This window comes from Jatropha curcas, unplaced genomic scaffold (genome assembly GCF_041381405.1).
Source record: "Jatropha curcas cultivar XTBG-Jc1 unplaced genomic scaffold, XTBG_Jcur_1.0 HiC_scaffold_997_pilon, whole genome shotgun sequence".
Classification (NCBI taxonomy): Eukaryota; Viridiplantae; Streptophyta; class Magnoliopsida; order Malpighiales; family Euphorbiaceae; genus Jatropha; species Jatropha curcas.
In genome coordinates, this window is record NW_028322578.1 from 1 (window position 1) to 23,839 (window position 23,839).

A 23,839-nucleotide genomic window follows, 5' to 3' on the forward strand; every position below is an offset into this window, starting at 1 on the left:
CATTAGCATATATTTTATTTTATTTTTTCACATTATTCACATTGATGCATGGTAGTTGCCACAAATATTCTGAAGTTAATATAAGAATAATAATATATTAGAAAGTAGAAAATATCCTCATACCTTTTTTACAAAAAAAATCAATCTTCTTTCCCATGTATTTTTTTCATTAATAGAGATCAATCTTCTTTCCTCATTTGGCTAGTATTAATGAAATTTTCTCCCTTTATTGCTATGTTTTAATAAAAATTAAATCCTTCAATTACACATTATTGCACTTAAGGTAGAAAATTAATTTGGTTTAATGGCTAGGTTTAAATATGGGTGAATAATAAATTTTTGATATAGGCTTCAAATTGGTTGCAAGGGTCATACTTTAACTTAGGTGGTCTAGGCTAAATATGAAGTTTTAACAAAGAATGCCTAAATCATCTCTTTATAAATGTAAGCATTTAAAATTTTTATCTCGAACAGAATTTTAATTTATTCTAGGAACGCCAATGTTAAATAAATTTTGATTAAAACACATCTATATATCATAGATTTCACAAAAAATTAGTGTTTATAATCTTAGAAACAAATAGTTAAATCAAAGAATCGTGTTAAGTCAAAAATTAAAATTTAAGCTGAAAAAATAATTAGCTTCGAAGAACAACAAAATTCATTGCAAGTTAATGAATTATGATAATTTTTTAAACTTGCTCATAATTATTCCAACCATATTAAACTAATGAAATAAACAAACAAAATAAAAAAAAATTAAAATTTTAACTAAAATTTTCCTTTCCCCAACTTAATCTAGCACATTGTCCCCAATGTGTGCAAAAATAAGATCAATTCCTCAAACTTATCATAAATAATCAATGCAAGGTAAGAAAATAAAAATAAAGTAGAAAACATCTTACCACCATTACATTGACAAATACAACAAATGACAAGGAAACAAAGAGTATGGTTTTAATGGCTAAATGCTGAAAATGGGAAAGAATAACATAACACAATAATAATAATAATAACAATAATATAGACCTAATTGTTGAGAAGAAAAAAAAATTGAAATAAAAATAAAGAAAAATCCTAATTAAAAGCAAATAATAAAAACAAATGAACGTAAGTCATTTTTTTTTACTTTTTTTTCTAAAGAAAGAAAAGAAAAAAAAAATTGAATCATTAAAAGCAAATGATTAAAGAAGAAGAAAGAAAAAAAATGTGAACGATAAGTCAAAAAGAAAGGAAGAAAAAAAATGCAAAAGTGGGTAGAGTAGGACCATAAAAAGAAAGAAAGTAAAAAAAAATTAGAGTAAAACAAACAAAAAAGGAAGAAAGAAAAAGTAGGTAGAGTAAAAAAATAAATAATAATAATTAAAAGTAAAGTAAAGCTGACCGTGCTGATTGGGAGTGCTAGGTAGCACGGGGGTGCTAGGTAGCACGGGGGTGCTGTGTAGCACGAGGGTGCTAGATAGCACGGCCTGGGGTGCTAGAGTCTGACTATGAGTGTACTTTTCTGTGGAGACAGCACGGGGGTGCTAGATAGCACGGCCTGGGGGTGCTAGAGCCTGACTCTTGCAGTTTCAATCAGTTTTCAAATTTTTTTTTTGACCTGCAATATGAGTATAAAACACCAAAATAAAAGAAAATAATGGTTTAAAGATGGGAGAACAAAATGAAAAATATAAGTAAAAATAAATAAAATAAAATAAAAATTTGCAAAGGAAGAGAAAGAAAATGATGGGTTGCCTTCCATTACTGTTTTGTTTAAAGTCTTTAAACTCGACTTTTGAGAAGTTTATCAAATAACGGCATTCGCCCATAGTATGTATCATGTAGTATCACACATGGGTCTTGGTTGAAAATACCCTCAAGATTGGCTAGTTTGAGAAAATTTATGCTCGTCATACCAACAACATCTTGCTTTGAAGGATGAACTTGGGGAAAAACCTGTATTAGATCATGGAGAACACAATTTATTAAATGTGGTATTATTGGAAAGAAAGGATCTTCTGGTGGTGTATATATAAAGACCATTGATGAGCTCAAATCAATAGTCTCAATTATTTCTTCATCCACCAATATTGCTTTCTGCTTATTTTCATTTAAACTCTCATCCAATGTCCCCTCCAGTTGTACCTCACATTTTTTATGGTCATTAATAATCATATCTGAAAACAAGAAATTGAGATTTAATTCGTCTTCAAAGGAGTTGCATTTTTCACATGTAGGCTTTACTTCTTCTAAATATGCAATTTCCCATGAAGTTTCCTCAGAATTGCACTCCTCATCTCGATATCCATTAATTGCCATGGTTATCAATTCTGCTGCTTGTACCTCCAAATTTTCTATTGCTGTTTGTTGGATTTTAAAGGTCTCACGAGTTTCATTCATAAATTTAATGTGAGATTTAGTAAGGGCAGCAATCAAATCCTCTAAATTCTTTTGTTTTTCTTCTTCATATTCAAAATTTTGAGGATATTGGTGATTCCAGCCCTGCAATGATTGATCCCAATGCCAACGGTAGTCAAAATCTGCCATATCATTTAACATGTAAAGTATATTTTCATAGCTGCTTTCTATAAGGTGAATACCATTAGCTACCCAATTTCTAGTTTCTTCATTTAATCCACAATAGAATATGTAAGTGAGATATTTATTTATAAAATTATGATAAGGACATTTTTCCAATAATTCATTAAATCTTGCCCAAGCTGCATAAAATGGCTCCAAGTGTTGTTGATTAAAATTTGCAACTATTTGTTGATAATACATCTCAAATACTTGCAAAAAAATGATGAAAAAGAAAATCAACAAAAACAAAGAAAAAAAAATACATATAATATAAACAAATATTTCAATTACGAAATAAAACAAAATGTCTAAATTAATAACAAGATAATTCGTATTGATATTGGTATTGCCAATCCCCGGCAACGGAGTCAAAAACTTGACAGCTTATTTCGCAAGTGTACGAATCGCTACAAGTAATATATGATGAGTAAGATATCGTTCCCACGAGGATTGTAATCCAAGTACCAAAATTATGTTATCTTGTTATTATTTAAACGATAATTGAAAGAATTGTTTTATAAATGTAAAATAAACAAGAGTTAAGTAAACAAAAATTGATTAAAAGAAATCAAGGAATAGAAACTACTAGGGGTTTTGATTTCACTTAATTCCATCCAATTTATTTCATTAGTTCATTAGTCAATTTAATTATTCAAGTAGGGGAAACAACTCTGAATTCACTAACAAGCTCTTCCGATGTATTGCTAGCTATTTTAATTCCATTTAATTACCTATCTTCCAATAGCGCAATTAACTGTGAATTAAATCATTAAGTTATGTAGTTGTTTATGAATTTACAATTTAAGTTTGATAAATCATAAAAACCCCCCATGAGTCAAACCATATAGCTTCCGCATCAAGTTATTATTCTCATGTGTTTTATTAACCTTTTCATATCAAAGATCCTTCTTCCGATAGTGATAATTGAAATAAATCTTTCTAGGGGAAAATTCTACCTAGAAGCACTAGGTTCATTAATAAATCATAACTTGAATAAGGAAAAATAAATCTAATTGCATAAATTGGAAAAGAGACTAAGCTACATCAAACTCCTAGTATAAGAATTTAGTTACACATAGTACTTAAATAAAACTCAATAATACTTGATAAATATTCCATAATCAATAAGAATAATGAAAGAAATAAACAAAATTAACAGTTTAGAAATAAGAACTAGTGATAAATTACTTGGATGGCTTCCTTGAAACTTTGCACAACTCTTGAATACTTAACTTCTAAATAAAAACAAAACTATATACAAAGCTATAAATTGGAAGAAAGAAAGAGGAGATAAGATCAAATAAGTAGGCCCAAGCTAAGAAGAAAAAACAAATGCAAAAAGTAACGTTAAAAATATAAACTTTTGCTTATCGTAATGGCAAGGTAAATGTTATACTTGTTGTGCGGTGCCACTTAATGGGACCCACATTTGAAACAAATAAAAAAAAGAAGAATGGAAAATATGGTAGGACCCACTCGTAGTTGAAAAAGGAAAGAAAGAAATGGGAGATTTCTTGGGTAGGTGACCTGTATTTCAGTGGACGCGTACTTAACGCGTCTACCCTCTCCTATAAATAGGAGATGGCTCAGCCATCTCAACACACACAACCGAGCGAAGAGAGTTTTTGAGAGAGTTTCAGTTTTAGAATTGGGTTCTAAAACTCGGGTAGAGAAAATAGTGAGGATAATTTGGGAAACACTTTCGAGTGCCACTATTTTTTATTACTCTCTTTGTAAGCCTACTATTTTTAATAGTGGAAGAATTATTCAGTTTTTGTCCCGTGGACGTAGCCCTAACAGTTAAAGGGTGAACCACGTAAATATCTGTGTCATATTTATATTTTTCCGCTGTGTTATTATCGTAATTTTATTGCCGGGACCCTAACAAGTGATATCAGAGCTGAAGGTTTACCGGATCCGTGGATATATTTTGAAAATAAATATACCACGACGACGAGAAAATTACGCCGAGTCCATTGGTGCAGTCCGTTCGGAAAGACGTTGCAGAATCGACTTAGTGATGAATAGTAAAATAGTAACTCAAAGTTGATAGTGAACAGTACTATTGCGTTACTGTTGCTGAGTCCGTTTCAAGTAAGCCCAGCACTATTCACGTATACAATTACTATTCACGAATACAGGTACTGTTTACGTATACTATTACTATTCAGTCATACGGTCACTATTCACGTATACTACTATTCACGTATACGGTTTCTGTTGGTGTTAATATTCTGCACAAGTCAAAAATGGACGACAAAACAACAGGCACAATGGTTAGACTCAACTCATCAAACTATGCAGTATGGAAGATATTAATGGAAGATCTTCTATGCTGCAAAGATCTCTTTGAAACGATTGAGTTGAAAGGGGTCAGACCAACTTCAATAAATGAAAGCGATTGGAAGTCAATTAACAGAAAAGCAGTCGCAACCATCAGGCAGTTTGTTGAAATGAGCGTCATAAATCATATCGCTCATGAGAAAGATGCCTATTCAATCTGGAAGAAGTTGGAGGATATGTATGAGCGGAAGAATGCCCAAAACAAAGCTTTTTTAATTAAAAGCTTGTAAATCTAAAGTACAGAGACGGCGAAAGTGCTTCAGATCACTTGGGCAAACTTCAAGAAATAGTGAACCAACTGACAACGTCAAAGATAGTGTTTGACGACCAGGTGCAGGCACTATTCTTATTGAGTTCCTTGCCGGACAGTTGGGAGACATTGACTGTTACGCTCAGTAATTTGTCGGAGGGGAATCTGACCTTAACCACAGTTAAGGAAAGCATTCTGAATGAGGAAACCAGACGTAAGGAGAATGCTACGAGTAGCAACTCAGACGCACTCGTTACAGTTACAGAAAGGAGGGGGAGAAGCAGAACAAGATACCCCCAAAATCCAGACAAACGTGACCATTCACGGAGAAGATCCAAGTCAAGAAAAGGAGTCACTTGCTATCATTGTGGCAAGCCCGGTCACATCCAAAGGCACTGCAGAAAGTGGAAGAAGGAACGAGCCAAAGAAAATGATGAGGAAAAAGACGATACGGAGGTAGCTTCAGTAGCTATTGATGCTGACGCACTTGGTGATGGTAGTGCGCTGATTTCTCATGCTGGTCTCAGTGAGTGTTCCACTAGTCAACAATCTCTTTGGATTATTGACTCTGCATGTTCTTATCATATTTCTTCAAAGAAGGAATATTTCTCATCCCTTACCCTCGGAGATTACGGCCATGTCAAGACTTTGAATGGCACATATGTGAAAAATTGCGGCATTGGAACAATATACATCAAAATCAATGCTGGTCATGATCTCTGGTTAGAAGATGTGAGATACACTCCTACAGCAAACTTCAATCTGATCTCAGTTCATTGTCTTGATGAATTGGGCTATGCAAATCTATTTGTTAACAGGACGTGGAAGCTTTCCAAAGGTAATTTGGTGTTCAGTCGAGGAAGAAAGTTCAACACCCTCTACTAGACCCAGGCTAAAGTTTGCACAGGAGTAGTGAATGCAGTTGAAAATTCATCTGCTGAGTTATGGCACAAACGACTTGGGCATTTGAGTGAGAAAGGAATGGAGACTCTCACCAAGAAGAAAATGCTGTCTTTGAAAGGTTTGCCTATTAAAATGTGCTCTGATTGCTTGTCTGGTAAACAACATAGAGTTTCCTTTCAAAGATCTCATTCTCCATCTAGAAAACCTGGTATTCTAGAATTGGTACACACTGATGTTTGCTCAATGGGTGACAAATCCTTGAGTGGTTGCTCATATTATGTTAGCTTTTATTGATGATCATTCTAGAAAGGTGTGGGCTTTTCCAATAAAGTCAAAAGACCAAGTGCTGGATATGTTTAAAGTCTTTCATGTCAGTGTTGAAAGACAAACGGGAAGAAAGTTAAAATGTGTTAGAGCTAATAATGGTGGTGAGTACAGAGGACCGTTTGAAAAGTATTGCTCAGAACACGGCATCAGACTTCAGAAGACAGTTCCCAAAACTCCACAACAGAATGGAGTTGTAGAGAGAATGAACAGGACCATTGTTGAAAGGGTTCGATGCATGCTCTCTCATGCTAAACTTCCGAAAACCTTTTGGGCTGAAGCAATGAATACTGCAGTTTACTTGATCAACCTTTCACCTTCAACCTCCCTCAACGGAGATGTACCAGAAAAGGTGTGGTCAGGGAAAAATATTCTTACGATCATCTTAGAATATTTGGCTGCAGGGCTTTTGTTCATGTTCCAAAAGATGAAAGATCCAAGCTTGATTCGAAGTCAAAATAGTGTATCTTCTTGGGTTATGGAAATGATGATTTTGGGTACAGATTATGGGATCCAGTTGAAAAGAAGCTCATCAGAAGCAGAGATGTCGTATTCCTGGAAGACCAAACCATTGAAGACTTTGAGAAAAATGAAAAGCCAAAGTCTATCAATGAGTTTCCTGTTAGTCTTGATGCAGAACCTCGTGTAGAACCACAAAATGATGAACCTGTTCAGAATGATGCTGAACCAGCTCCAATAGAAGAACTGCCTCAATTGAGAAGATCTGCGAGAGGCAGGATACCTTCCCAGAGATATTCTCCTAATGAGTATGACTTATTGACTCAAGGGGGAGAACCAGAGAACTACCAGGAGGCAATGGAAGATTGTAAAAAGAATGAGTGGTTGAAAGCCATGCAAGATGAGATGGAGTCCTTGCATGAGAACCAGACTTATGAGTTGGTGAAACTGCCTCAAGGTAAGAAGGCACTGAAGAACAAATGGGTGTTCAGGTTGAAGGCTGAACAGAACAACTCACAACCAAGGTACAAGGCGAGACTGGTTGTGAAGGGATTCGGTCAGAAGAAAGGAGTTGACTTTGAAGAAATTTTCTCACCCGTAGTCAAGATGTCTTCTATCAGAGTTGTGCTCGGATTAGCAGCTAGCCTGAATTTGGAGATCGAGCAACTTGACGTAAAGACTGCTTTCCTCCATGGTGACTTAGAGGAGGAAATTTATATGGAGCAACCAGAAGGATTCAGAGTCAAAGGCAAAGAACACTTGGTGTGTAAATTGCAGAAGAGCTTGTATGGCCTCAAACAAGCTCCCAAACAATGGTACAAAAAGTTTGACTCTTTCATGGTGAATCACGGGTATGAGAAAACTACTTCTGATCATTGTGTATTTGTGAAAAAGTTCACAGAAGGCGACTTTATTATTCTCTTGTTATATGTGGATGATATGCTTATTGTGGGCCAAGATGCTAAGAAAATTGAGAGCTTGAAAAAGGAACTTGGAAAATCCTTTACCATGAAGGATTTGGGATCGGCAAAACAGATACTCGGAATGAAGATCTCCAGAGACAGGAAAAGAGAAAGTTGTGGCTGTCTCAAGAAAAGTATATCGAGAAAGTTCTCAACAGATTCAACATGAGCAATGCGAAACCAATTAGTACTCCACTTGCAGGTCATTTCAAATTAAGTCTCAGTCAATGTCCTTCAAGTGAGAAAGAAAAAGAAGAACTGAAGAAGATTCCTTATGCATCCGCCGTTGGCAGCTTGATGTACGCCATGGTATGCACAAGACCGGATATTGCTCATGCTGTTGGTGTTGTTAGCCGATTTCTTTCAAATCTAGGTAAAGAACACTAGCATGCAGTAAAGTGGATTCTCAGGTATCTTAAGGGCACTTACAAAATGTGCTTATGTTTTGGTGATAATACACCTGTGTTAGATGGTTACACAGATTCAGATATGGGTGGTGATGTTGATTCGCGCAAATCAACTTCTGGATATCTGATGACTTTTGCAGGAGCAGCAGTTTCTTGGCAATCAAAATTGCAAAAATGTGTTGCACTCTCATCCACTGAGGCAGAATATATCGCCATTACAGAAGCTAGCAAAGAACTCTTGTGGATGAAGAAATTCCTACAAGAATTGGGTGTAGAACAAGAGACGTACATTCTGCTATGTGATAGTCAAAGCGCGATACATCTCAACAAGAATTCGACCTTTCATTCAAGGTCAAAGCACATTGATGTGAGGTATAATTGGATACACGATGCGCTGGAGATGAAGTTATTTCAGATTGAAAAGATTCACACTGATGATAATGGCGCTGATTTGATGACTAAAGCTTTACCTACGGAGAAACTTGTCACTTGCAGAAAGATAGCCGGTATGGCTAACGTCCCCACTTGAGTGTGCAGGGGGAGATTTGTTGTGCGGTGCCCACTCAATGGGACCCACATTTGAAACAAATACAAATAAAAAAAAAAAGAGAGAAGAATGGAAAACGTGGTAGGACCCACACGTAGTTGAAAAAGGAAAGAAGGAAATGGGAGATTTCTTTGGTAGGTGACCTGTATTTCGGTGGACGCGTAGTTAATGCGTCTACCCTCTCCTATAAATAGGAGATGGCTCAGCCATCTCAATACACACAACCGAGCGAAGAGAGTTTTGAGAGAGTTTCAGTTTTAGAATTGGGTTCTAAAACTCGGGTAGAGAAAATAGTGAGGATAATTTGGGAAACACTTTCGAGTGCCACTATTTTTGTATTACTCTCTTTGTAAGCCTACTATTTTTAATAGTGGAAGAATTATTCGGTTTTTGTCCCGTGGACGTAGCCCTAACAGTTAAAGGGTGAATCACGTAAATATCTGTGTCATATTTATATTTTTCCGCTGTGTTATTATCGTAATTTTATTGCCGGGACCCTAACAATACTAATGAAATTTATTTATTTATTTGTTTATAAAAAAATTGAAGAAAAAAAATTAGGGGGGTATGATGGTCATTTCCTTCCATGTTGACTCACGACACCGTTGTTCATTTTCCGGGAAAGTTTCTAAACAAGCCTATATATCGACCTGCCTTCCTTAGCAGTTAACAGCTTACTGAATGCATTTGCATGAAATTGAAATGTTTTTCTCTCCCAAAAAACGATAAACACCACAACAAAGCTTTTTCTCTCGTATTCTTAGCTCTGTTAATTTGAATCTGCCGTGCGGGTACTTTATAAGTTAACGAATTTAAATTATAAATTTTTAAACAAACCATAAAACTTAATTATTTAATTCATGTTTAGTTGCGTTATTAGAAGATATGTAATTAGACTGGGTTAAAAATAGCTAACAATACATCAGGAGAGCTTGTTAGTAATTTTAGAATTGTTTCACTTACTTGAACAATTAAAATTGATTATCAAACTAATAAAATAAATTGGATAGAATTAAGTGAAGTCAAAATTCCTAATAGTTTTTAATCATTGATTTATTTTCATCAAATATTTTGTTTGATTTCTTACTCATTGTTTTATTTTATTTTTCAATCTATTTTCCTTTTTATCATTTAAATAATAGTAGGTAACACAATTTTCGTACTTGGTATACAATTTTCGTGGGACGATATTTTACTCATTCTTTATTACTTGTTTGTGATTTCATATACTTGCGAAAAAGCCTGTCAACGCATGGGTCCTGTGCGGCCCTAGTACACACCTAATTAAACTGGGTTAGAACCTCAATTATTATTATTATTTTTTTTTGTAAATAATATATGTGTGTAATTTCACTTTTGTTTCAACAAGGCTCACTTTTGCTCAAGATTGTGATAAATATTGGGTGAAAATGTTGCTAGATTTGACAAGGATTGCTCAATAGAGGTTGCTAGTATGACTTTTTCCTTTTTTAAAATTTGGTATTTTCAAACTCTTATGTGGATATCAATGTATCCGAAAAGAATAAAATTTGAAATAATTTTTTATTATCCTATTTGAAAATGAATTAATTTTTATCCGAAAAATTGATTTCTTCTGCTAAAATCATTTCTTATTCCTATAAAAATACTCAAGTTATGTCTTTTATTATTTTCTTTATTACTGAATTGGCAAATTTGAAAAAAAAAATATCAATGGTTTTCATCTTCTTTTTTTCCACTTTAGCACGTTTAAGTTTTTGATTTACTTGAATTTAATATCGTGTACTCCTTTTTTTTTTTTTTTTGTTTTAAATCGTCTGGTATTTAGAGTTCGAATCTTAGACATTACTTATGAAATCCAGCGCCTCATCACACGTGGACTTTTTTTTTATTTCATTGTTGTTGGCAGTTCAATGTACGAATGAATTGTGAATTTCTTATGGTTGGATATTTTAGACTAAGTTTGGATAAATTTCTTGTATGAATAGAGGTTGCTAGTGCGACTTTTTTCTTTTTTAAAGTTTGGTATTTTGAAACTCTTCTGTGAATATCAATGTTGCAAGTATCCGAAAAGAATAAAATTTGGAATAATTTTTTATTATCCTATTTGAAAATGAATTTTTTTTTTCCGAAAAATTGATTTCTTCTGCTAAATCATTTCTTATTCCTATAAAAATACTCAAGTTATGTCCTTTATTATTTTCTTTATTACTGAATTGGCAAATTTGTAAAAAAATATCAATGGTTTTCATCTTCTTTTTTTTCCAATTTAGCACGTTTAAGTTTTGATTTACTCAAATTTCATCTTCTTTTTTTCCACTTTAGCGCGTTTAAGTTTTTGATTTACTCAAATTGAATATTATGTACTCCTCTTTTTTTTTTTTTTTAAATCGTCTGGTATCTAGAGTTCGAGTCTTAGACATTGCTTATAGGATCCAACGCTTCATTATACTGGACCAATTGGTGGTTGGTTTATATACTCCTCTTTAATGAAAGGATTTCTAATATTAATTTTTAAAAAATTCAAAAACTTCGATTTAAATTTAATTTTTATTATTAAATTGAAAAATTACATCATTTAATGTGATATACGTTTTATTATTTTCTTCTCTCTCTTTTCTAAACAAAATCTTAAAGGATTTTAATCTTATCCTTTTCATTCGTGTGTGCAGTGTTCTTAGAAAAATACTATCTAATAGCATAAAAATTCACTTGTAATACGATTTTGCTAATAAAATCTAATGAAATTTTCGTCTACATAATTAAATTATTATATATTATGCTCAATAAAACAATCCATTTGTGTTTAATTAGATGTTCAAATAATGACATTTATAAAATTTTGTAATTTGTAAATTTGAAATTGTGAATGTGATGGCTACAAAAGTCTTACCTAAAAAATAAAATAATTTTTTAATATAAATAATTATTTCATCTGTCTCTTCAAAACAATTATTTCAAACTGTAATTAGTAGTATTAAACAATTATTTTAAAACATTCATTGAGTAAATACAGCAAGAGACAACCTCCTCATTGAGTAATATTCACCAACTCGTTAATAACATTTATAGTAAAGCCTCTAAATAGAATTCGACCCCTACTCTCACTTTTCACAAATTGAAACAAACCCACATATTACTCTACCTATTTCACATATATGGTAGTAATACATAATACTAATTAAAGATAAACTTCAATTACAGACCTTAAACCCAACACATGGGTTATCTTATAGTCACCAAAACCAGCATCAAAAAAGAGTTTAGCCCATTCTTTCTTGTTTCTTTCTTTACCACTAACCAACACCATCATCAACATGTCAAAGAAAAGCTGAGTTTCAATGGAGTCATTATTCTGTTTGTGGGTCTCCATCACCATATCTATAATAATCAGCTTTCCTCCTTTTCTGCCCTTAATTGCTTCTTTACATTTCTTCAATATCTTTATGCATTCTTCATCACTCCAATCATGCAAAATCCACTGCTTATGATCGAAAATAAAATTAAAAAATTGTTAGCAGAATATCAGCGCAGCATGCAGGAGGTTAGACATTCAAAAGCAAGATTACCTTTCATCTAATACCAAGTAAAATAAGGAAAAGATAGAAAAAAGAGAGAGCATAAATTTCAGTACATGCCTTCAGTAAAATTGCATCAGCTGCAGGAGGAATCTCCTCGAACATGTTACCACCAACGAATTTCAAGTTCTCACCATCTTGAAGACCAGCAACGACATGGGGGAGATCGAAGACAAAGCAAACCAAGTGAGGAAATGCATTAGCTAAAATTGTAGCCACAGTTCCTGTTCCACCTCCAACATCAACCAATGACTTCAATCCATCAAACACTCCTTTGCATTCTTTATCATAATACTCATAACCAACCTAGCATCACTTGCCATAGCTTCATTAAAAAATTGTTGAGCTTAGGATCTTGACCAGCATACTCCCAAAATGTCTTTCCATGAAATGTATAAAATGTCTGTGGATCATCATTCAAGAACCAAGTGCTTAAATAATGCCATGGTCCTGTTGAAACTGGATCAAGCATGGCTAGCAAGAACGGTGCCACACTCGATGGATTTTCTTTAACAAGAAGCTTCGATGCATTAGTAAGAACATACCCTTTTATTTCTCGGCCATTTTCTTCTATTTTTGCTACAGCAAAAAAGCCAGAATGGACTAAAATGCGCATCAGGCGAGGAATGCAATGCGCTTTGGTTGGGTGTATAGATAGGCATTGATTAGGTCAGAAAGAGTCATGAGCTTGCCATGCTTGTTAATGGCGTCTGGTATTCCTAATTGAATTGCACATTTTAAGGACATGGAATTTATGAAGTTGAAAATATGGTTCCATATATGAGCTTGAGCTTCAAGCTGCTGATCAGAATCTAGGTTTAGAATTTCTTCAGCCAAATGAGCCATTTTTATGGGCTTGAGGCTAATAGTATTAGGATATGGTAGAAGTACAAATATGATGAACAATCAATCAAATACTTTTAAGTATATATAGAGAGAGTGGTGGGGGATTTCTTCCTTTCTTTCTTTATTATTATTTTTTTTCAAACGCTAATTATTTTATTTTTCCCCCATGCATTAGTATATATTTTATTTTATTTTTTTCACATTATTCACATTGATGCGTGGTAGTTGCCACAAATATTCTGAAGTTAATATAAGAATAATAATATATAAGAAAGTAGAAAATATCCTCACACCTTTTTACAAAAAAAAAAAAAAAAAAAAATCAATCTTCTTTCCCATGTATTTTTTCATGAATAGAATTTCTGATTAATGATAATCATTTACCAATAAAATCTCTAATTTAATAATAAAAGGGATTAGTTTCTCATTTAACCGTTAAACGGGATGTGAGATGATGCCCTTGATAAAAACTAATAAAAAAATTGATTTGGTTTATGATACGATAATTATATATATTTATTTATCTAGTGTATGGCTTCATCCATATAATAAATTAATTCAATAAAGGAAAACACTTACCTATATCCAGTTTATGAACTCACTTATACACTAAATCAATTACAAATAATGTTATACTTTAAATGATAGTATTTTTAATCATACATTAAGAAAAAAAAGATAAAAATAATAATATTTTTTTAATTGACTTAGTGTATGGGAACACCCGGATATATTCAAGAAATTTTTTTCAATAAACCATTTGGCAGTATATGGACCACCGATATATAGAATTGTCAAATTTTCAATCCCAACCAAACAATAAACAGAAATTCATTTCCTTTATTTTCCCACCTCCGATAAAAATAAGAAGAAAAAAAAATACAATCCAACATCTGAACACACAGCAAGATTCAATCTTAATGCCAACAATTTCATCCAATGGCAACACAATTTCTAATATCAAAACTAGCAAAACCCATCAACAACACATCTAAAATATAAAAAAAATCAAGAGCTCTTGATTTCGATGTCCATTAAACTCACCTACATGGAAACACGAAGAGCTTTAACTGTGATTAAGTCCCGAGTCGAATTAGACGGTCCTTAATAATAGAGTCCGGATACCTATAGTTTAATATATATATATATATAATCTAACAATAGAACTCCAAATTTTCCTAATAAACCCATGAAAACCAAAAACATATAGTAAAACAACATTTTCTGAAAAAAAAAAAACTTTTGATGGATTTGCACTAGAAGTGGACAAGAATCACAAATTAATGGATCCCAATTTTGTAAAATCCAATTAAAATATCCAACTAATAACTCGATATGTAACGCCTTGATTTTTCTGTGTCTAAAATAATAGTTTTACCGGTCTGTAAATAGTACCACCGCTCTGTGAATAGTACCATCAGTTCGGGAATAAGTATTATTTTGGTCCGAAAAATTACTATCTATGTGTCATATTTTATTTAATATTTTTGGATTATGCATACATGATTTTTATGAGTAGAAAATAAGTAAAGAATATTTTTGGAGAATTTAGATAATTAGTGAATAGTGAATTATGGTGTTATATTAAGTAAGGAAATTTGCGGAATTTTTAAGGATTAAGTTTGAGAATTTTATGAAGATAAATAATATTTTGAAGGAATTTAATTGGAGATTATTTGTAGCCATTAGATGAGATTACTTTTGACTTAATCTTAGCCATCCAATTGTGGGAAAAGACTAAACTACCCTTTAGTTGCTTTATAAGTCAACTTCTCAATTATTGAGCAACACTTTTTCTTTTCTTCTTCTTCTCCGTGTTAACGCCAACTCCCCATTCTTCTTCTCCTTATTTTTTCTTCACCATACACTTAAATTCAATAACAAAGGTCTACAAATATAAATATAGTAAGGTGATATTAATTTAGTTTAAATATCACATTCAAAGATTTGCATAAAGTAAATTCTCATAAAGCATGATGAGATTATAGAACATATCCTGAGATCATATAGTTTATTCTCGTTTAAGATAGTTGGTATGATTAAGAAAATAAGGACTTGATATATATATATAATGAATGTATTTAAGTGATGAATATTAAAATGTTATTGAGTAATTATGTAGTTATGAAATTATAGAAGTGTTATTGTGTTGTTATTGGAGTTTGATGGGGTTTGGAGTTTGAATTTGGGAGTGTTTTGTATTCATATGTTTGGTAACCTCTATTTTTAGGAGAAACTCTTGCAGTTTTTCTGTAGGACTCTCCCAAATCATTTTCAAAACAAAATATTATTACTTGCTAAACTTGTGAATACTAAGTCACTTCTAATTCATAATATGGTTGTATGATTTATATGTAGGTTAGGACGGTGCCTCCGGCACTGAATGTGACATCCACCGTCGGATCTTTCAGGATTGGGCGGCGAGTGTTACACGATATTTTTTACTTCTCATATAAATGACAAGACCAATCAAAGCTACTACTGATGGATTCCTTTACCTTTAACTTATGGGGATCGGCATGGCATATGGTGCCTTTTGTCTCCAGCTATTGTGAAAGTTACAACGCTTAATCGTCTTATCATGCTTTGCAAGTAGTTGACAATGTCATGAACCCACGCACGTAAGAGTACTTAGTTAATGTTACAATTAAAAATATTTGTTATATTTAACCAAAAAAATATATTTGTTTAGAAAATCTACCTTCCTAATCTATATATAATCTTGAAGTAAAAAATAAGCTAACACGTTCTCTCTATTCAACATTCTTATTTATCATTTTTTATAGATTTTTTACTTTCTTTTTCATTTTATTATAATTGGATTGGGTTTTAATATTTTTAAGGTCTCTTTATCCATATAGAATTATTATCTATACTAACAAATTATGATTTGATTGGATTTTAATATTTTTATAAGATCACTTTGTCCATATGGAATTATTATCTATACGAACAAATTATTTAAATTACAAAGTCTAGTTAAAACTTAGCTATCAGATTTAACTCTTACTATATATAAATAATAAAATTAACAACATAAAAAACGTTCATGGCACTGGATTGGATTGCTAATGATCTATATATCTCTCTACCTTCCTCAATCTTCCACTTACATGTGAATAAAAAATCTTTTCTTTAGTGAGCAATTATTTAGTTGTATATGAAGTGCATGTAGCTTTTTAAAAATATTTTTTTCTTTTAATTCGGTTTAAGCGACGGTGAATATGTTGTTTGAATTGGAATAATTTTGTATTGATGTCTTGCCAACTGATTCCATGTACATAATGCAATCAAGTAATTAATTACTAAACATTCCCAAATTTTTGAATATTCTACTAATTAATAAATTGATTATTTCTGTTTCAAAACTTTTCGAAGAAACGAAAGCATAAAGAAAGCAAAATGGAGGGCTTCTTTTATTCCGTCTTGATCTGAATGCAATTCACATGAATATTGATTTAATTAAAAAAATTTATATGCGTTCTTTTTCCATTGACTAATTTATTAATGCTGTCTTATAAGATACTCTCTCATTTGCTGTATTATTTATTATTAATTATCAAATAAATTAATTGTTAGTTTTGTTTTTTCATTTATCTTCTTGGCCTTCACTAGCTTTTTTTGGAAAGGTTTTTGTCTCATCTAGGTATTCGTTTGAAAGGTAGTCCACGAAATATTAGGTTGTTGAAATTAAGAATCACAACTCATAGGAGGCTTTGAATATCTCCTGTTATTTTGACGTAAAAGAATTTTACTATATCTTTTTGCTAAGGGAAAAGCATTCTTGCTTTCTGGAACTTTTAATTTGGTAAAAACCTAATTAATATTAATAAATAATTAAAGTATATTTTACTGTTAAATAATTAATTATACAATAAATAATACATCCATCTATGTATCATCCATTTGAATTGAAAAATTTTATTTGTATGGAATTATCTATGATAAGATAAATCGTTTAAATTATAAACTTTAACTAAAGCCTAAACATTTAATTGAATTGTATACTTATTTAAAATAAATTAATGGCGCTACAATTTCTATAATTTAATAATTTTACAAATAAGATGATAATTTGATAAAGCGGAAAACAGATTTTTAATAATATATTAAATACAACTTAATAAATATAATATACAACGATAAAAAAATTTATAGAAAAAATAGTTCTTTAACTAACTAAATAATTAATAATAGCATTGATATTTTAAATAATAAAAAATTTTCAGTATCTTTTTTAATTTAATATCTAAAAAGTTTTTCAGTTTTTCTCAACAATTTAATAAATAATTAATAATATCATTAATATTACTTCAAATAACTAAAATATTTGTCATTAACTGATTTTCTTCTACAATTCAAATATCAAAATCTAAAAATACTTTTCAAATAAGTTATTTCTAAAAATAAAAGAAGCCTAAATGAAGAAGTTTTGCAGTTTGTCAAGTGGAGTCCTTGTAGGGCTTGTCGCAGTCGGTGAACGACAGGTTAGCTATATGTCACAGATTTCATGACACGCATTACTATAACGAGATTTCATCTAAAAAAAACGATGTCGTTTTTGGCAGAGCGCAGTCAGCTGACAAAGCATATTATAATTATGACACGTGGTTAAAGCGCGCCGTCTGAAAAAACCTTCTGTGTCGAGAAGGCGCGATTGTATGGTGGTTCTCTGCTTGTCTCCTAGTTCATCTTTTATTTCTTTGAGTAACAACGTCGAACGGCTTATGTGCGCTGCAACCAAACAAGTGAAGTGGTCGAAAACGTATAAAGAAGTAATATGATTTTACCAGTGGTAAAGCTAGGAACGCTTGCTCTCAAAACGGTTTGCAAACCCATAGCCAATAGGCTCAAGAAGGAAGCAGGGCTGCACCCCAGGTTCCGTCAGTTCATAATCAGCATTGCACAGGTTCTCTTCTCTTCTATTCGTTTCCCTTCTTGTGCAATTATGTCAATTCTTGATCTGTAAATATTCTGTCTTTATCTATAACTTTGTCGATTTCAGTTTATTTTCCTTTATTAGGCAAACCATCGATTCACAACAACAGTGCAAAGGCGGATTTACGGTCATGCAACTAATGTTGCAATACGTCCTTTGGATGAGGAGAAGGCTGTCCAAGCTGCAGCTGATCTTATTGGGGAACTCTTTGTTTTTACGGTATTTCTCTCTTCCGGTTCCTGTTACTGGTCTAAAATTATATAAAAAAGATTGGATTTTTAGGCATACATTTGCAATTTTGCATTGCTGTTCTTGAATGTGTATCAACATCTAAATGTTTTTGTTTTCTGGTATATAAATTTCATACATTGTTTTTTCCAAGCAGGAATAATTCTAAACTGGTTTGCATGAATTGGGTAAACTGATGAAATTCCCATTTCTTTCAGGTTGCTGCAGCTGCTGTCACTTTTGAAGTCCAAAGGAGTTCCAGATCAGAAGCAAGAAAGGAGGAGATGCGAATACGGGAATTACAAGTATGTGTTCTTAACTTTATATCATCCCTTGACCCATTGTGTTGCCCTGACATTATATTTTGATTGACATTTTTATACACCTTTCTAATAGAGAAGCTTTGTTTCTGCCCATTATCCATTTTTCGTTGTATTTTTCTTTATTGCAATTGAGGAAGGAAGGGAGTTGACAGATGGATGGAATATGATAAAGATGATAAGGTATTTAATTCAAGCATTATCCACTTGGTCTCAAAAAATTATATAATCTGTGTAGGCTGCAGGCATGGGTTGCCTGGAATTCTAAAATGTAAAATTTCTAATCATGGAAAATCAAGTTGATGCATTGTCCTATTTATTTATTGAATATGCCATTTCCTCACATGGAATGGATCCATCAGAAAGTGGTGCAATTTACTCTACTTGTGTCTATCTAAATTATCTTATCAAATGTTAACTTCAAATGTGTAATAGTGGTTTGGGTACCATCAACTAGGAATTATAAGTGCTTGTCAAACCTTTATCACTTTGGTTTATGCTTCTGTTTGAGCTGTGGAGAATTTTAGTTTATGACCTACCGGTGCTCTTGCCCTTTCTATATGTGTTTTGGTTATGTTATCAGCTGTTAAAAACAAATATCTTCACTCATTAGTCAGGGATTCAGATGTTTTGCTTGCAATTAATATTTGGAAATATACACTTAATGCTCTAGTCTGTTCTTAAGCAAATGTACTGCTGTTGCAGGAGATGAAACAAAGAGATGAAGAATTAGCGAAGGAAGTTGAACTTCTTAAACGCAAACTCGAAGACCTGGAAAAACTTGTCAAAGGACGAGGACTTGCTGGCCTTTTCAACTCCAGGCATGGCCATGTATTCCAAGATGGAAAAACAAATTCAACATGATAACTGTGGGAATCAAGAATCAGGCTGCAGTATGGAGATGCACAGTAAGAACTAACTTCACCGAACAGTTAACTTGCATTGGTTTTGGTCTTGGGGGGAAGCATCTGTCTTTTCCATATTTACTTATTAGCCGAATCACTTTTCTTTCGTTACTTCCCATTTGTAAGCGAAGTATAGAAAAAGCTGGTGTACACATTGTTCCTCAATTTCTCTGTTTGCCTTATTTTTGCAGAACATCTAACACTTGATTGTAGTTTAATTTGATTTAAACTACAATTGTTAACTTGATTATTGTTAACTGATTAATCTTCATCATAGCTACAGCAATAGATATTTTTCAATAATTTTATATGCGTATTCAAGAATATCATTTCTAGAGTACCCTTTAACACTACCAAATTTGAAAAATAAAAATATGGACTGTGTCTGTAGGCAATTCGCATATCCATGGTATAATAATTGGCATATCCAAGGTACGCTAACTGAGTTCTTTCATTACCGAAGCTGCCGATCGCATCCAATGGACTTTATTCGGATGCTAGAATTGACAATGAAAAATTATATAGAAAATAAATATAGGGCATTGATCAACAAAATTAAAAGTATTTGCCAAATTTCAAAAAAAATAAATTAAAAAAAGAAAATCAAAGATTCAGGCTTTGTTGGTGATTAAGCCTCTATCATAATCTAGTAGTATGCTCTCAAAAACATTAGAATTAAGAGACTTATCTTCAGCAAACAAAGTTGCCTCACAGAAGATATATTTAACATTCTTAATCCAATCTTAGCTAAGAAGTTAGTGGATACAAGTTATGATAGATTAATTGTTTTCCTCTCTACATCGTTGTAGGTTAACCACAGTTTTCTCTAAATTATGAAAATAAAAAAATCAATGGAAGTGATAGGTGTTTATTTCTTTAGTATTTTTAATATGGTTTTTATTAGGATTTTCAGTGCTCTTAATTATTTTAATTAGTTTTTATTAGTTTTCTTTATGTTTTTGTTCAAGCTTCCCTGAATCATAATTCATTTGATCTTAAGGAAATTTATAAGGTTTTTGGCATAGAAAAGAGCAAAATAATCAAAACACTCAGGCTCTACCACGCCATGCCCGTGCACCTCAGCACGCCCGTACTGGATTCAAGAAAAATCAAGTGGGACACTCAGACTCTAGCACGCCCAAGAAAAATCAACTAAACTCTCATAATAGGGATTTGATATAGCTTAATTTCTTTTCCAATTTATAATATTAGATTTGTTTTTCTTTATTCAAAGTATAATTTATTATTAAACTTAATACTCCTGGATTGATTTATTTCATTAATCACTATCGGGATAAGGGCTTTTGATACGAAAAATGTAATAATTACACGAGAATAATAACTTGATGCGGAAGCTTTAAGGTTTGACTCATGGGGCGTTTTCATAAGTTAACGACCTTAGGTTATGAATTCATAAGCAACCATAAAACTTAATGATTTAATTCATATTTGATTGTGCTATTGGAAGATGGATAATTAGACCGGGTTAAAATAACTAACAATACATCTGGAGAACGTGTTAATAATTTTAGGGTTGTTTCCTCTACTTTGACAATTAAAATTGATTAACGAACTAATAAAATAAATTGGATAGAATTAAGACAAATCCTTAATAGTTTTAAATCCTTGATTCTTTTAATCAATAATTGCCCTTGTTTGATTTCTTTTTATTATCTTTATTTGTCGAATTTAGTTTCTTAAAATAATTTTTCTAGATCGCCGTTTAAATAATAATAGGTTAATATAATTTTAGAACTTGGTATACAATCCCTCTGGATACAATACTCTTCTCATTCTATATTACTTATTGCAATTTCGTACACTTGCGAAATCACTGTCAGGAGCATTTTGTAAATTAACTATTGTGGAAATGGATAGTGTCAAGACGTGGGTTTTTTTGGATCATATTGTGAGTTTTGGCTCTGTAACACCCGCCACCCAGTCCCGAGAGACCCGACGGCGGATGCCACATTCGGTGCCGGAGACACCGTCTTAACTTAACATATAAATCATAAAACTAAATTATGAATTAGAAGTAACTGAGTATTCACAAGTTTAGCGAGTAAATTTTTTTTTTATTTTATAATAGTGATTTCATTCATTTTCCTTGCATTTTTTTTTTTTATATACATTGGGAAAATTCCTACAGAAATATTGTAAGAATATCCCTTTAAAAACTGAGCTCGCCAAACATGTGAATACAAAATACTCCCAATTAAACTCTAAACTTTCAACATCTCCAAATAATCTTTATAATATAACAACACTTTTATATTTTCATAATTGAATAAATCCTCAATAGTATTTTAGATCCATCAATTAATTGCATTCATTATATCTATCAAGTCTTAATGAACTAATCATATCAACTGACTTCAAATATTTCATATTCAATCATTTAATAAATCTTATTCTTCTCTCCAAATATATACATCAAAATACTTTATAATTACATACTTCAATTATATTTCAAATAACATAATATCTGGAAATGTAACAATTATACATGCCATAATTCTCATTATATAAATCTCAATCGACTACTCCCAATTAGTCACTTCTGCTTTGATACTATCTTCTAATCTCAAGTAGCAACAACATCTTCAACCTACGCGTGATAAAAATCGACGCGCTGAGTATAAAACTCAGTGGTGCTCATAATTCACATACTTACCAAGTTGCGATAGCAACTTACTTTAAAACAAATTTCATAAATTATTTACAATCATAAATGCATTAAAATTCAACATACATTTCCATTATAGCAAAACAAATAGCACATATACTAGTAATTAATAACATAAAGAATTTAATTCTTTATACCATAAATCCTTTACTTAAGACATTTTATCATCATAAATACTTTGGTTCCTTAAATAAACTTATAATTATTAACATAAATAATTTAATTCTTTCAAATCATAAATTCATTACTTAAACATTATACCAATACATATACTCTTTATTTTTAATACTATGTATCGAAATATCATGCTTTGAAAATTCATTTGATAACATAATCAGTAATTTCCAAAGTAATGTTTACTAAAATAATATGATCTCATTCGTTTAATTGTATACAGATATTTTCCATAGGGCTCGCATACACTTAGGAGAAAGAGAAGCATATAAGTTTTCAGAACAGATTCAGAATGGCCTTAGGTCGCCAACAGATTCAGAATATATAAAGCGCGTCCGCCCTAACAGACAGAAACACCCACGTGTCTAGCATACGATCATAGCTTCTTATCAGAATGGCATCAAATGCCGAGCATGCTCATCAGATAGAATAAAAATCAAATCACGCATCAAATTCACACTAAGTATATTAGAGCCCAAAATCCTTGTTTTAATTCTTTCTCATATCACTTATCAGAAAACTTGTCTTATTCTTTAGTCTTCTTAAATTCATAATGCAAGCTTACTTTAGAATCATACTTAAACATAATTACTTAACATAGACAATTTCTTATCATGTGAAATCATACATGTAAGCTTACTTTAGAACTTAAGTAACTCATATACTTAAACATAATTACTCAATATAGGAAATTTATCATAAATTCCTTTTCTTTTAAAACTTTCTTATTCAAAATTCAAAGCACATACACCTTAAATACCCATTTCTTTGTTAAAACTCTAATATATAAAAGTTATCAAATAATCATATTTATATCATATATATAAAATAATTAAGTAAGCTTACTACACTAAGGTGGTACCAAGGGGAGGAATTTCCTTCTCCAATCAAGCATGCTAACACAACTCTTATGTACAAAAGTATCAATTTCAACCCTCATCATGCATTAATCTAAACCAATTCCACACTTTTCAATTTATATCCATTTCAACATATCCACTACAACACTTGTTAAACTTATTGTTCAAGTAAATGCTAAACCACACAAATAATCAAGAGAACTTCATCACACATGATTTATACATACTTTTATCCAATAAACCCTATGATTTAAGACATAGAAAATTTCCAGCATTAATATAATCTTGACCTTTGCTGGGTTTTTAAGACATAACTTAAGTTCTGTGTCTCCAATTGAGTGATGTTTGATTCATTAGAAAGCTAAGACAAAATACTACAAATGTTATGAAGGGACCACAGCCCAGATCAATCTTTAAGATGGCAAACAAAAGCTAGGAACACAGACCAACAGTCTAGACCTGATTCAGCGCCGAACTAATTTCAATGTTTATCAAATTCCTACTTATCCAAAACACTCAAATCAAACCAATCCAAAACCAGAGAAGTATCAAGACACGGGAAACAAC

General features: G+C 31.9%; 2 protein-coding genes and 1 pseudogene across 3 annotated transcripts; 1 reads left to right on the forward strand and 2 right to left on the reverse strand.

Moving 5' to 3' along the window:
* Positions 1-11,708: 11,708 nt before the first annotated feature.
* LOC149491643 (putative O-methyltransferase 3) lies at positions 11,709-12,597 on the reverse strand. Its single transcript, XM_089717152.1, has 2 exons — positions 12,375-12,597; positions 11,709-12,217 (listed from the first exon to the last, which is right to left on the reverse strand). Exons 1-2 carry the CDS (start codon positions 12,417-12,419, stop codon positions 11,918-11,920), a joined length of 345 nt encoding a protein of 114 aa, XP_089573278.1. The 5' UTR covers positions 12,420-12,597; the 3' UTR covers positions 11,709-11,917.
* Positions 12,598-12,609: 12 nt separating this feature from the next.
* Positions 12,610-13,160, reverse strand: LOC149491644 (putative O-methyltransferase 3 pseudogene; annotated as a pseudogene).
* A 4,608-nt stretch (positions 13,161-17,768) lies between these two features.
* Positions 17,769-19,663, forward strand: LOC149491645 (OPA3-like protein). 2 transcript variants are annotated; one of them, XM_089717149.1, is made up of 5 exons: positions 17,769-18,069; positions 18,184-18,318; positions 18,546-18,632; positions 18,792-18,830; positions 19,353-19,663. In XM_089717149.1, exons 1-5 carry the CDS (start codon positions 17,941-17,943, stop codon positions 19,509-19,511), a joined length of 549 nt encoding a protein of 182 aa, XP_089573275.1. In that variant the 5' UTR covers positions 17,769-17,940; the 3' UTR covers positions 19,512-19,663. The 2 variants fall into 2 exon arrangements, with proteins under 2 accessions (XP_089573275.1, XP_089573276.1); XM_089717150.1 differs by lacking the exon at positions 18,792-18,830 and having other exon boundaries at positions 17,772-18,069.
* The last annotated feature ends 4,176 nt before the right edge of the window (positions 19,664-23,839 follow it).

Bases quoted from the DNA above. Each gene is read 5' to 3' on its own strand.
- LOC149491643 (XM_089717152.1), bottom strand. From the start codon at position 12,419: ATGTTCGAGGAGATTCCTCCTGCAGCTGATGCAATTTTACTGAAG. The intron at 12,218-12,374 runs GCATGTACTGAA...GATCATAAGCAG, and splicing joins CTGATGCAATTTTACTGAAG to TGGATTTTGCATGATTGGAG.
- LOC149491645 (XM_089717149.1), top strand. From the start codon at position 17,941: ATGATTTTACCAGTGGTAAAGCTAGGAACGCTTGCTCTCAAAACGGTT. The intron at 18,070-18,183 runs GTTCTCTTCTCT...TTCCTTTATTAG, and splicing joins TCATAATCAGCATTGCACAG to GCAAACCATCGATTCACAAC. The intron at 18,831-19,352 runs GTATTTAATTCA...CTGCTGTTGCAG, and splicing joins AATATGATAAAGATGATAAG to GAGATGAAACAAAGAGATGA.